The sequence below is a fragment of the Aricia agestis genome, chromosome 13 (assembly GCF_905147365.1).
Source record: "Aricia agestis chromosome 13, ilAriAges1.1, whole genome shotgun sequence".
Classification (NCBI taxonomy): domain Eukaryota; kingdom Metazoa; phylum Arthropoda; class Insecta; order Lepidoptera; family Lycaenidae; genus Aricia; species Aricia agestis.
In genome coordinates this window covers 12,863,881-12,877,916 of record NC_056418.1, presented here as the reverse complement: position 1 = coordinate 12,877,916, position 14,036 = coordinate 12,863,881, and the positions used below count along the sequence as shown (strand labels likewise).

The window sequence follows — 14,036 nt, the reverse complement described above, 5'->3', positions numbered from 1 at the left end:
ATCGCCAAATTAGTTTTTTCTCAATAACTCGATAAATATACAACATTTAAAAAATCCGCTAGGTCGATCTTTCAATGATAGAATTTTATAGAATTTGTTAAAATATTAACTTAGTTCAATGCACGGTTATGGCAATAAATGAAAAATTGGTGAAAATTAGATGCATCTTTGCGATTTTTTTTCTATCGAGAAAATTTTAAGATATCGTGTTTTTGCTCAGATCGAATTCTCGGAAATATAATGTAGTATCTAATTTTACAAAATGAAACAATTCCAATCAAACAATCCCAAATCATAAAAATGAATTATAAAATCGACACTTTAGGGTTAGTCGCCCACTTAAAATAATTTAATATCTGAGTGCGGTCTTTTTAGCCGGTTTAAAATATTCAAGATTCAGTGCTGGACCTCTACTTGAATAATGTAACCGCTTAATGGAATTCAATTCAGTCCATTCCAGTTTTTTTAATAGTACCGTAACTACCGTTTACGTTTATCCAGTAACAATTCACATTCTACTATCCAACGCTGGATTGGAATAATATAAACCGGCCAATATAGTTTTGTCGTTACGACTAGGACTTGCGAAAGTTATCACTTATCACTCTACTAAATTATCAATTTAACTGCTGCAATAATTTTTGCTACACCAAGACGTAATCTTATTCCTTGGCGCCTAGCGGCTTCTGAATTCTAAATAGTAGGTACTAGGTAGCTATTAAAGGTACTATACTAGTATAGAATTATGGTGACGCCGCGTTAAAGTAAAAAAACAGTGTTGGATATTATGTTTTAATTTTGTTATTATTTTTATAAACTTTATGACTTGATTTTATAAAAGGATTAACCCATAGATGACCGGAAAACAAGCAATGGAACAGCAAAAAATGGAAAGGGCGTAAGAGACAAAATGGTTTTTGTCGCGTAATTCTAAAACCATAAATACATTTCATATAAGCTATGGGCAAATTAAAGTGTATGCTTGAACCAATCTATGTACAAATTACTCCGCTATTGGCAAAATAGGAATCCCTTCTTTTTACAGAGGTCTTTTTGATTGATTATTCTGTAATCTGTGTTATAAAAGTTGACCAATCGCGTTTAAATGCTACAATAAGTACTAAATTTAGTTCAATAATGAGGATCAGTGATCACTAACCAACCAAAAAGTTGTACAAATTCTATAGAACGTTATTATTTTTCAATGTAAATTAATGTTCTTTTAATTTATGATCAAAACGATTGATGAAACGTTTGTTTTTTATGTGGCTATCTGGGGTCAAAAGAAATCTGGTTTTGAAGTTTTTATCGGCGCATCGTCAGTACTCAATAGTAGTAATAAAAAGTTATGATAACACGCAGAAGTTTAATAGGCACCTCGTTACTAGGAAACTTTATAGAAGCAGGTGTCAATTTCATTTCTGCGTATTGCAGTGACCACTGACCAGTACAGTAGTCTAGTAGGCGGGTAGAAACCTATAATTATAGAGGTCCCCTCGAATTTTACTTCAGATTCTCAGGGGACCAGTTCGGACAGCCTGACACCCGAATCTCAGGAGTTCAGTCCGTGGTTTAGTCTTGTGATATTCTTCTATTTTGGTTTCTACGTTACTTACCTACTATTACCAATTTCTATGTTTTCCTGGTATATATTTGCCTAGACCTAGTCTAATAGCTAGCAAACCTGTGATGTCTTTCTTTGCTTTCAACTTTCAAACGCAATCTGATGTCTTTCTTTGCTTTCAACTTTCAAACCAATACAATGTGAGTTACGAGGCTAGGTCCCTACCTAGGTGTCAAGTCTGTCAACCAGTCGTAACTCACATTGTATTGGTTTGAAAGTTGAAAGCAAAGAAAGACATCACATTGCGTAGGTAAATAATGCGTAATTTAATCAACAAGCCAACATCTTACGTGAACTAAAGTTACTTAATTTGATTACAGTATTGTTACATTATGTTAATTCGAAACTTACCTAATGTTCCAAGATCCGAAGACTCCGAGGATGCTTCATCACTTATAACAGCAGCGATCTGGTACAACACCAGCACAAATAACACACCCAAATTTACAGTCGCCATCGCATTTAAAAACTATCCTTCACTAATTAGATACACGAAAAATTCACCAATTGATTGGCACCACGACTGACCATAATCATAAGTTTTATTTCATTATTTACACATCACACAATAATCCAAATTCCAAAGTCAAAAATCCAAGTGCGAAATTCTGTTTTCGAACTTTTCACTTGCGTTCATTACAAAAATAGACACACGCACCGCTCACGACAGCGCGCATCCAACTGAAGTGCGGCGAAAAAACTAAAAAGTGGCAACAGCAAGTAGCAGCATGGCGCGCAATGCGCATGCGTCACGCGGGTGGGAGAGAGATAGCACGAGAAACTACTAGTAGAAGGAGCAAGACGAATTGCACATTTAGTGTTGTAACTTGATATCGACAATACAAAATAATTTCCAATCTTCGTTATTACGATATATATATATATATATATATATGTATTAAAATATAATATTAAAATGATTAACAGTTTAGGAATATTCTGCAACAAATCTTATAAGTAAATAATGTAATATTTAATAATAATAATTTATTTTATGTTAACAGTAATGACAAAAAATTAGTTTCAAATATACTTAATAATAATAGAAAGAAGATACTCATCTTACTGATTCACTATCCTCCTGTTAAATAAAGGATATAAAGTTATTTAAAGCCTTAAAAATTTTATGATAATAAATATTATATTATAATTTATAATTATTAATTAATGTTCTGGTTAAATTGGCAGAAATCTTAATATTGTGTGTATTGTGATTTGTGAAATATTATTGACCTATAAGTTATTAAGGTTTATTAGTGAATATTCCTTAATAATATCAATATAGCTATTCTTAATAGAATAATATCTAAGAATATTAAAATTACTTTTATTTAATTTGTATTAAAGCAACTATCGATACTTTTTATCGATTATTAAGTACATGTCTCAACTTGTCTACAAAATATGTGTCGATCCCAGAATGTTTGGCCAAAGCAATTATATACCTTATGGTTTACATCAGCAAGTTCAATTTGATTTGGAAGCAATATATAAACAGAGATAATAATGAGTGAAGCGCCAGGCATTTTGTGTACGGCCACGCGATGCATTCTCTGTTTTGTATGGTTTTGTTTTTGTTTTTGTCGCAACTTTCTTTAATCTACACTCTACTATGATAGTAGGTAAAAATTTTACCTTTTTTTCTTTACCGATTCACGTTTGTTTGTTAATAATTGTTATCTGGGACTGGGACCACTTATTGGGCCTTTTTTGTTATTCTTTGTTCTTGAAGCTGATGATTCATTTGAATTTTGAAGCTGGACCTCTTCAAAGATGGGTCCAGGTAAAATATTTTTGTAATTTATAACAAAGTACGTAAAGGATATTATGACTTTTGCATACATTATTTTAAAAAAATAAGTACTGCGGGGCTAAAATGGTCGCTTTGGAGAATCATAATGCAAGTCTGCTTGCAATTCATGTCTAGTAATTCGTACTAATTTGACATTTGTCAGTTTGACAGTTTTGACAATTCATTTGCTGAATTGTTTGAGAGGAATTGCTAAATGTGATCATTTTAGCCCCGTACACCTAACGAGCTTGGTTATGTTGTAAACTACCGTCTGTACATAACTAACGGCCGTTTCCAATATTTGATCTATCTCTGGTTTTGCCCTACTAGAGATAGGAATAGCTCACATTAGACATTAATGTCAATTGTGAGCTATTCCTATCTCTAGTAGGGCAAAACCAGAGATAGATCAAATATTGGGAAGGGCCGTAAGCACTATACAATATGCACTAGCCGTTTGACCCAATCATATCAAAATACTATGGTTTGACCGAGCTTCGCTCGGTATTCGATAAAACACGAATAAAATGACATCTAAAAATGGATTCCTAGCTAGATTGATTCATCGCCCCCGAAACAAAATCAAAATCAAAAATATTTATTGGAAATAAATATTTTTGATTTTGATATAGGTTAACAAAGTTAACTCTTTTAGAACGTCGTGTCTACATGAGGCCTACCACCGGTTCGGGAACTACCCCGCCGAGAAGAACCGGCGTAAGAAACTCGCACGGGGCCACCTTTTACCAAAAAGGTGGAAAATAACAAAGATAGTTTAAACTAATTTACGTTATGTAAGTACTTATAGTAAGTAAAAATATGGTTCATTTATATAGCGACCTATGGTCAGTCAGCTTATTTTTCCCAAGGTGTGCTATCATTGAGAAAATCAGTTACCTTATAATAAGCCACACACAATCACACAAGCCACCAAGCACACAAACGATCTTTAACAACTTTTTTAAATTTATTAATTGAAAGATTTTGGACGTCGTCTGGGATTTTATTGTACTTATAGGCGTATACATTGACCTTTGAAAGATTTGCTTACTTTGCTCAGCCTGGTTTTTGGTATATCTAGCTTGTGCTTATTCCTAGTATTCCTGCAGTGAATGTCACTTTTTGTTTTAAAATTATTTACTTACATTTTTTCTCACGTATAACACATTGTACAAAATGTATTGAGAGATTACGGTCAGAATTCTTATTTCTTTAAACTTTTCTTTAAGAGATTCAAAGGATGACATTTTATAAATAGATCGTATAGCTCGCTTCTGCAGCACAAATATTGTGTTAATATCAGCAGCACTTCCCCATAGTAGAATGCCGTAAGACATTCTACTATGAAAATAACTATGAGTGTACTTAACATTTTTTTATGAGTGTACTTATAACAAAAATAAGTGATAATACTTTAGGGTGTGTACACTGTACGTGTTCCTTGTAGAGAGTTCACTGTGAAAGTAGCAGTGCTGAAAGACGAAGTATATAATCAAAGATTGCGCTGTTGCAGCCTGCAGTAAAAAATTCGCTATTCCAAATTCGAACGAGATGCATTCGAAGAGCAAGGACTATATCTTCAAACAGCCTAGTCAGCAAAAAACAAAGGCTCCCCGCATGATCAGTTTTACTGGAATTGAGCCAGTCGGCGTGGTGGGCATTAAAGTCGCCAAGTATTATGATCTCTGCGGATGGGATCTGCTGCTGCACAAAATCTGAAGCAGCTTGCAGGTGCTCCAAGAGTCGGTCCGTCTCGGGGTCACCACTATGGGACCTATATAGGCACGCATACACGCGAGGGTGGTCGTCGCAATCTATGCGGAGCCATAAGTTTGATAGGTCCATGACCTCAAGATTGCTGAGGCGGCGAGAGCTGATATCATCTCTGATATACACACACACACTCCAGCTTTGGGTAGAAAGGAGTGCTCGAGGTGATACCCTGGGTGGGAAAGGTATGATGTGTCACTCGGAGATGATATCTGCGTCTCGGTTAAAAAGGGCAAAGCCGGCTTTGCCGTCTCAAGGTGGTAATGGACGGCATTAAGGTTGGAGTGTAATCCCCTGATATTACAAAAGTCCGTGTTTAATATCGAGGGGGGTGCCTTTGTGTGTTTGCTCTTGCCCCAAGCAGATTGGAGCGCAGTTTTGCCCTCCCCAGAATACTAGGGGCAGCCTGGACGTCCACGTTCAGTCCCAGGAGTTCCTGAGCATGGACGTCCAGAGAGGGATTCTCCAACGCAGTTGGTACCCTCCTGGGGTAACAAATTGTTTTTCAACTGCGACATTTTTAGGGGGGTAGGGGATTGGGCCTCCGGTAAACTCACTCACTCGGCGAAACACAGCGCAAGCGCTGTTTCACGCCGGTTTTATAGATGCCCATGATCCTTTGGGCTAACATGCAGCGTTGGCATTGCCCCATACGTCTTATCAGTGGGGCTAATTCTGAACTATACTACATAAAACACTTATAAGTTAAGTATAAGCTATTTCTTCTATTTATAAACTCAATTATTTTTATATTTTGATTATTTTTTTCTAAGAATAAACGACCCTTAACTTCAGAAGTCACCGGATTAGCTCATTTTCATAAGGTGTGACTCCTAAACTGGGGTTTAGAAAACCTGTCAATATTTGTCACTTATATTAGATACTCTTGATCGCTTATTTGGTTACAGCAGCCAACAGCTTAGATCACAATTTTCCATTTCAAAATTCACATCAAAAGCCTGACGAGGAAATTAGACAACCGGCAATGGCGCTAAGTTTTCATTGCGAAAACTACAAAATAGTTTATTTAATGAATAATTAAATACTTGCCACTAGTTAAATATTTATTTTTTTATTATTTTTTTTTTAATTATATTTTTGCAATTTGGTGAGATATCCTATGTTTCTGGTTAGTCATAACTCATAATATGGTTACGACGTCACGTCAGTCTGTACAGGTCACTATAATATATCTTACTAAAAAATTGAATTTTCCTGTTTGTAATTAAATTAACAAATTATTAACAAATTTGTTGATATTTCATAATTAATTAAATATTTTGTGATTATAAAAGTAAGTTAATTAATTGTATTTTTGATTTTATTCGTCATTTTAGTAAAATAATAATTATCGTGAAAACAATAATTACTTACTTAATAATTGTTCTATTTGTAGGGTAATATTTACTACTTTTACATTTTATTATATACTTAACTATTAACGGTTAACCCATCAATCAAGATCAGCTGGTTAGGGTTCCTAAAAATAATAGAACAATCCCATATTTCAGGACCATCAAATCGAAATATTAAATCCTTTCTATCTCTGTTAAGGCTAATACTAGCTATTTGACCGAGCTTTGCTCGGTATTCGATAAAAGACGGATAAAATGACATTTTCTAAAAATGATTCCTAGCTAGATCGATTTATCGCCCCCGAAACCCCCTATATGCTAAATTTCATGAAAATCGTTGGAGCCGATTCCGAAATTCCAATTATACATAATAAACACACCGGCAAAATTAGAGGAACATAACAAAATTTTCAATTTTTTTTTAATTGTTCACTGATTTTTATATATTTATTTATTTATTTACTAATTGATTATTAAAAAATAAATTTTATATAAATTTAGGGCATAAAAACGTGAAAAATAGAAAAAAATCAGCAAAAATCAAAAAATTAAGAAAATCTTTGAAATTTCAGTAGTAAGTTTTTAAGATAAATTCTCAATTTTTATTAAAGAAATGCCATGTTAAAAGCATGTAATGCCTTCTATGGATCTCAAGAGGGCCTGGATACGCCATTCCATGCTTGCATTTTAATTGTCAATCATTTCCTGTGGGATATTCTCCTACTCCTCCACTAGCGCCAACTCGAGCTCCTGGACACATTTTGGAGCTGGAGTTTTAACTCGTACCGTTCACCCATTTATGTGCCACACGTCTTCAATCGGATCCACATCCGTAGACCACGCTGACCTCTCCACCTGGGCTACGCCAGCATCTTTTAGGTAATAATGCCCGATTTTCTTACTCTATGGACGCACATAAAATTGAAATTACTACCTAAAACTGTGTAAAAGGCACACCATGCAGTTCCAGGATGTCGGTGCTATAGCACTGTACTGTCAAAGTACCATCATCTATAATCATCAGCTCCATGCGGGCTCCAAATCATATGCAACTCCAAACCATTACGAAGCCTGCATCATAGGCCACTGTTTCCGGTAAGTTTGATGGCCTGTAGCTTTCCTTATGATTTATCCACATTCTTTATCGCCTGTCAATACGATGTACACAGAATTTGCTCCCATCACTGTACAGCACAAGATTTCACTCACTTGTCTAATTTTGATGTTCACGCGCAAATCTTAGCCTGGCTCTTCGGTGTCCTGTCTCAAGTGTTGGTGCCCTTGCTGGCACTTTTGAGTTTAATTTAACTTCTTTGAGTCTTCTTCTTACTGTACAATCACTTACACGTTCATCTTGGACCTGTCCCGACAGGCTTCGTGTCTGCATAGCAGTTTGAGGTCGATTTCTTAAGTTTTGTTTCCTTACAAAATGGTCATCCTGAACCATTGTCACCCGATATCTGCCTTGTTCTCGTCTCCGAACGTAAGATCCAGTCTCTCTGAAGCGTTGAAAGTTACGATGAACCACGGAAGCCGACACACCTAAGGCCTGACTGACCGAACGGTAGGTGTGACCTTTCTCTATCGTGGTTACAGCTCTAGCTGTCGCAGATGCTGAGAAATCACTAATTTTGTATCTAAGCAATGTGTTCTTCCAAAAACCAAACAATCAAATGAGCTGAGCATACCTTTCACCCCGCTAAAACGCCATTCTTATCAGGAACACTTACAACGTCAATAATCGAAAAACACTTATTAGGGCATAATTGCTATAAAAACCTGTCAACTTGCCAGTTTTGTTCAATATTTTATTTCTTGAATGAGCTTAGAAGCTATAAAAAAGGCTTTCAGACAGCCCGACCCACTTGAGTTCAAGTTTTGGCCCTTTTTACCTATGTTCCGCTAATTTTGCCAGTGTGTGTATATATACAAGAATTGCTCGTTTAAAGATATTACTGTTAGCTATCACTTTCGAGAATTTTCGTAGAGGAAATTGTTGTTCGTCTAATTACTAATATTTAGACATCGGATTATATGCACGATCAAAGTGCCGAAATATGCACGATAAATAGCCGAAATATGCAAAAAAATATGCACAATCAAGTCACTTCTAAAAATTTTATTTTTTAAGAGGTTTCCGGTGGTGCCGTTAATAAAAGCGCCAAATTTTATAATTTCATCAAAATATGCAGGATTTTTCACTTCTTATACAGCACCAATTATAATTTTCTAGCAACATTTTCCGATTGGAATCTTAATTTCCATGGCAGTTTAATAAATCGATCGTTAACTACTTTATTCAAATTTTTTACTAATGTTGCCAACTACAAAAAAAAATGTTTCTAGAAAGATATACCATTTTGTACCTATTGTATTGCATTCTTTAAATGGGGATGGAGCCACATATTTGAAGGGTTTTGATCCATCGTACCTCTTGTTTTGTGGCCTCGGTGTGTGTCATAATAGCTAGTTTGGAGACTACGAGGGCATAAAACTACCGAAATATGCACTATCAACGAAAAATTGCCAAAATATGCACTATCGCCTAAAAAGTGCCATTATATGCATTTGCATATGCAAGTATGCAAATGCATATAATCCGATGTCTACTAATATTATAATGAAGAGTACCTACTCACGAAAATGTATACTTAATACGCTCACGTAAGTAATCCTGGCAGCAATCCTGAGTCTAGATTCAACTAGACTCGGGACTGCTCACAGGAGCACCCGAATGCTCTGAATAAATGATATCTTCTCTATGATATTCATGAAGGGGACGGCGCGTACGCAGTCCCCACTACCAAAAATTACGCGTCCGAGTTATCCGCATTAGGGATAATCGCAGAGGTCAACCCGACCGCAGTGCAATGGAAGGGCCTCGCTCTGGGGGAACCGCCTTCTTGATCACGGTATCCCCTACGCCAGGTAAGTATGATTTCTTGAACTTGGTCCGGGGTAGTCATTCTACGTTTTGCGTTTTCGATAGCGCGATGTAGAAGTCACGCCTAACTAGAGAGTGACCTCTAGCGGCGATATTGCGCACTACGAGGTAAGCAGCATCTGTCACAGGTTCGCTATTCAATACGTAGATGGCGCTCCTTTATATAGCTTTCGGAAACAACTGTATAGAACGCCACAATCTTTGCAATTTAGAGTCAAATTAGATAATTCAATAAATTAACCAGAAATAAGTAATCAAATTAAAGCAAAAAAAAAAATTGAAAAATCATAAAATGTACTTACTACTTATCGAAGAAATTGTTTCAACTAGGTACTTACCTAGCTGACGGACCTTCATTTCGTCGTCGTCGAATTGTGTCAATCTATAGCTATGTCCACACTGTGCACTTTCCGAAGGCACTTTCATCTTCAATTTTCGTCATCTTCTTTGTTAAAGTAATACCGTTACTAAACTAAATTTTTCATAAATTGAAGTATCAATGCCATCTATCTAAAATAAACGTAAACTAAAACTTAAACTTGTTTTTTTTGCAAAATGTTGTGTTTTGCGCCATTTAGCCGAAGTTATGTTCGGGTCGATAAATACAATATTGTATCTATACCAATAAGAACATGATTGTGCTAAAGTGATGACGGAAGTTGTGACACAACAGTGTGATTATTTGGATTTAAAACACGGCTTTAAGTCACAAAATATTTTCTTTTTTGAATAGTTAGTGTTTCAAGTTGTTTAGACACATTTTTCGTGTTATACAATGGAATTTATAATTCAATTTCATTGGATGGAATGTTACAGTTTGTATAGTCAGGGTTTGCCTTTATTTTTTTTTAAAGATGAATCCAATAAGGTTTATCTCTAGAGTGTACCATTTTTTTATTATAATCAAAAAATATTATTAGCATGCCAATAGGTTTAACTCATTATTCTTAAATGAAGTGATAGAAGTGAACACTACTTTTGTTAGCTCAAAGTAGGTAAGTACCTACCTCTCGTGGATAGAGAAATGAGGCTGTGATCGTTACTATGTTTATTTTTTTATTGCTATTTCCAGTTGGTCTGCTTTAAATCAAAGTGTTTTAAAATGTAAAAGGGTAAGATAGTTAAAAGTTAAAACGGTAAGATACTGCCTTAACTTTTAATTATGTTAAATTATAAAGTTTTAATAGTTTTTTGTTTTGTAACCTTAGTTGCACTTATAGTTATGAACAAAAAAATTAGTGGTAAAGTGTTACTATAAAAATATAAACCAAAACAAATAAACCTGTAAATATTATAATTACCTTTTTTAAATGGCATGTCATAATATAAACAGAGATCTATCATATAAACTCATAAAATATCTTAAAGAACCCTGAACTTAGATTTTATTTTAAAAAAACATTGACTATTTTCTAATATTTGCTCCCCTGTAAAATTTGATAATTTCATTTAGTCGCGGTATTACTTTAAAGGTGCGATATATCTATATAATTGCTGACTCTGTTATAAGCTGAACACATACGGTACAGTGGTGACTGGTGAGTGCTGACAGACAAACTAAAAGTTTTCATATTATGCAGACGACTACCTGGTCGTGGGACAGCAAATTGCAATTTGTTCGTAAATCTAGCTTACCATTGACTGGTTTGGATAAGTACCTAGACTATATCAGCAAATATCGTCTATTTTCTAATGTTGTAAGTTTGAAATATTGTAGCCGGGACTCGCAAGAAGGTAATTTTTGACAAAGATTATGTGCATAAGAAATGTGGTAAGTACAAAAACTGTTTCTGAAGTTTTTCGAATCGAGCATTGTGTTTTGTTCCCCAAATGTACCAAATTTGACAGCAAAACTCGAGAATCGCTCTAACGTAGCAGTTGTAAAGAATAATCGGAATCTCACAATCATTAAAGAATTTGGTTTGACGGAATGAATTAATTGAATGCGTCACCGAACGCAACGCCAACATTGTCATTTTTGTTCAGAACTTGCAGTGTCTGTCAGATTATTGTAACATATGTGCCAGAGCGACGAGAACATATTTTTACTGGGGTCTTGGAGGAATATGTGCGGCTTATTTGATCATAACAAATTCCATAAAAAAAGAACAAAGAGAAATGGCGAAGGTTTTAGATACGTCGCGCGTCGCGGGCATGCCTCACGTGCGCTGTTAGCGCTATAATATGTGCTATAACGCATGCCTTTTTTGTTCAGATGTTTAGATGAACAAAAAAAGGCATAGTGTGAATATAGCTTATCGGATTTTTTTTTTTATGAAATAAGGGGGCAAACGAGCAAACGGGTCACCTGATGGAAAGCAACTTCCGTCGCCCATGGACACTCGCAGCATCAGCTGCAGGTGCGTTGCCGGCCTTTTGAAAAAAATCGACATAGTTCGCGACTTTGGTCACGTATTTAGATACTTACGTGCCGCCACGCCAATCGCCATCTGCCTATGAATCAATAATTTCTTCGGGTAAGGCCGCCAATTTTTGCGGATTTTGCAGTTATTTTTCGTCGCCCTTTGTATTCTAAAAAGTATTGTGTTTTATATTTATCTAATATCTTATGTTCCAAAACTGCTTCTAACGGAAAAACATAGTAAGTACTCGAGAATGCATTAGAATTATTTCAGTTTCAAAAAATAGTCTAAAATATATTTTTAATTAAACATATTAATATAAAATGAAAGAAAACAACTTAAAATACTACTAATACTATCCGCCGCGGCGGATAGTATTAGTCTCTGTATTAGCTCCGTGGTATTAGTACACCTAATAAATAATAATATTACCGCCGTGGCAGAATAATTAAATATTAGGTAGGGTAAGGGCGCCAGTAGTCAGCCCCACACCAGTAGTCAGCCTTTTCCAGCTAAAAACCTATAGAAATAGCGTTCTATTGCAAATTAACCAATCAAGTTACTTTTAAAAAAAGCTTGGCCTTCTTATTGGTCAGTTCAGAACGTCACAATGACGCTAAGTGGCTGCAAGAAATGGTAATCTAATTCCAATTCGACGTTGTCACTAGTCGAGCCAAGATGCGGCTTGCGCGCCAAAATTTTCTTAATGGGAAGTGCCCGACAAAAAGGTGAGTTATTGTGATTTCTTCTTAACTTTTGTGTTATATTTTATTAAAATATATTGTTATTACATTTTTTACGTCTAAATCAAATGAGTTATAGAACAGTTTCTTTATAGTTATTTAAATAATGAGGTGGCTGACTACTGGGTATGCGTTTCTTGTACATTATCTAGTGTTCAGCCACCCCCGGCTGAATACTGGTCATACATAATTCCATATAAAAACCAGTAGTCGGCCGCCTAACTAGACACGGTCGAACCACGGCTGAGTACTGGTGAGGTATACCCAGTGTTCAGCCATCAGTAACTTACGCTGCTTAATTTTTTCATTTATTTATGAAGCACCTACCTAGTACCTACCAAGCAATTTCTTAGTTTTTGGCATTGTAAGAGACCAGACATGCATTGTTTATTTGTTTCAGCTCCATAGGTCTCTTTCCAGGCCCATCTAAGGAGAGGCTGACTACTGGTAGCTATTTGGCCGAGAACTGGATTGTGACGGCTGAGTACTGGGGAAATGTGCCTTATTTTGAAAAATACTTACTTTATTTTCAATACTTATTAAGAAAAATTATCTTATAAGTATGTTAATTTCATAACAATGTTTAATAAATGATTAAGTGAATGAGTACAAAAGGTTTTTGATTACTATATTAAATAATTTTCTATAAACATTTAAACTTGCACTTTCCACTAAAAGGCTGACTACTGGTGCCCGTACCTTATACTTATTATCCGCCGTGGCAGTATAATTAAATTATGCACTTTAATGTTGCTGCAGCAGTAAGTGTGATTGTACTATTATCTATTCTGTGGTATGAGAGATAACGGATATGTTACGTTTATACTTGAATAAAATTGTGTCCCAAGTCCCAACCATCGGTGTCAGATGTTTTAATAGCTTCTCAGTTCTCAGCTATCATAAGGAAATATGTAGCATCCCTGATCCCTGATACAGCGGGTTCGGGACAGCGCCGACAGTCTCCTGAGGACACGCGGAGAGACTAGACGTGGACAGTGCTATGATGCAGCACTGATATTATCACGTCACGTATAAATTATAATAATACTATGTAGTTATATTACGTGATATTGTGTTTGTCCCATAATATTATCCGTAACTTGTATTGTGTACTTGTATTGTATTGTGTAGCGTACTTATATTGTATTAGTACTAGCATCATTTTTAAGTAAAATGTTAACTATATACTTACATGTTACGTCGTAATTAGCTAGCAAAATTAGCAGTAATTAGCTTTCAAATAATATATTTTTCTGATCCGTTAACTAGGTACCTATACCCTATGAATCAATTTCTTCGATGGTACATTTTATGATTTCTCGTTGTTCTTCTTTTATTGTCTATTTAGTTTTTTTCTTTACTTTTGATTCATTCTTATTAACTTATTCAAACTAATATTACTAATTTGAGTTGCACTTAAGCCTTGAGGTATTTTAAATTGTAAA

The 14,036-nt window shown here is 35.2% G+C and overlaps 1 protein-coding gene and 1 non-coding gene across 2 annotated transcripts in view; both read right to left on the bottom strand.

The window, feature by feature from the left end:
• The window catches only part of LOC121733182 (BMP and activin membrane-bound inhibitor homolog), a 78,889-nt gene extending 76,584 nt beyond the window's left edge, over positions 1-2,305 (bottom strand). The window contains exon 1 of the mRNA XM_042123352.1: positions 1,976-2,305. Coding sequence (XP_041979286.1) covers positions 1,976-2,081 — 106 coding nt within the window. The 5' untranslated portion in view covers positions 2,082-2,305. The remainder of the gene's footprint in view (positions 1-1,975) is intronic.
• Positions 2,306-9,315: 7,010 nt separating this feature from the next.
• On the bottom strand, positions 9,316-9,477 carry LOC121733476. Its single transcript, XR_006036568.1, has one exon. It is a non-coding gene; the product is annotated as a U1 spliceosomal RNA (small nuclear RNA).
• Positions 9,478-14,036: the final 4,559 nt, after the last annotated feature.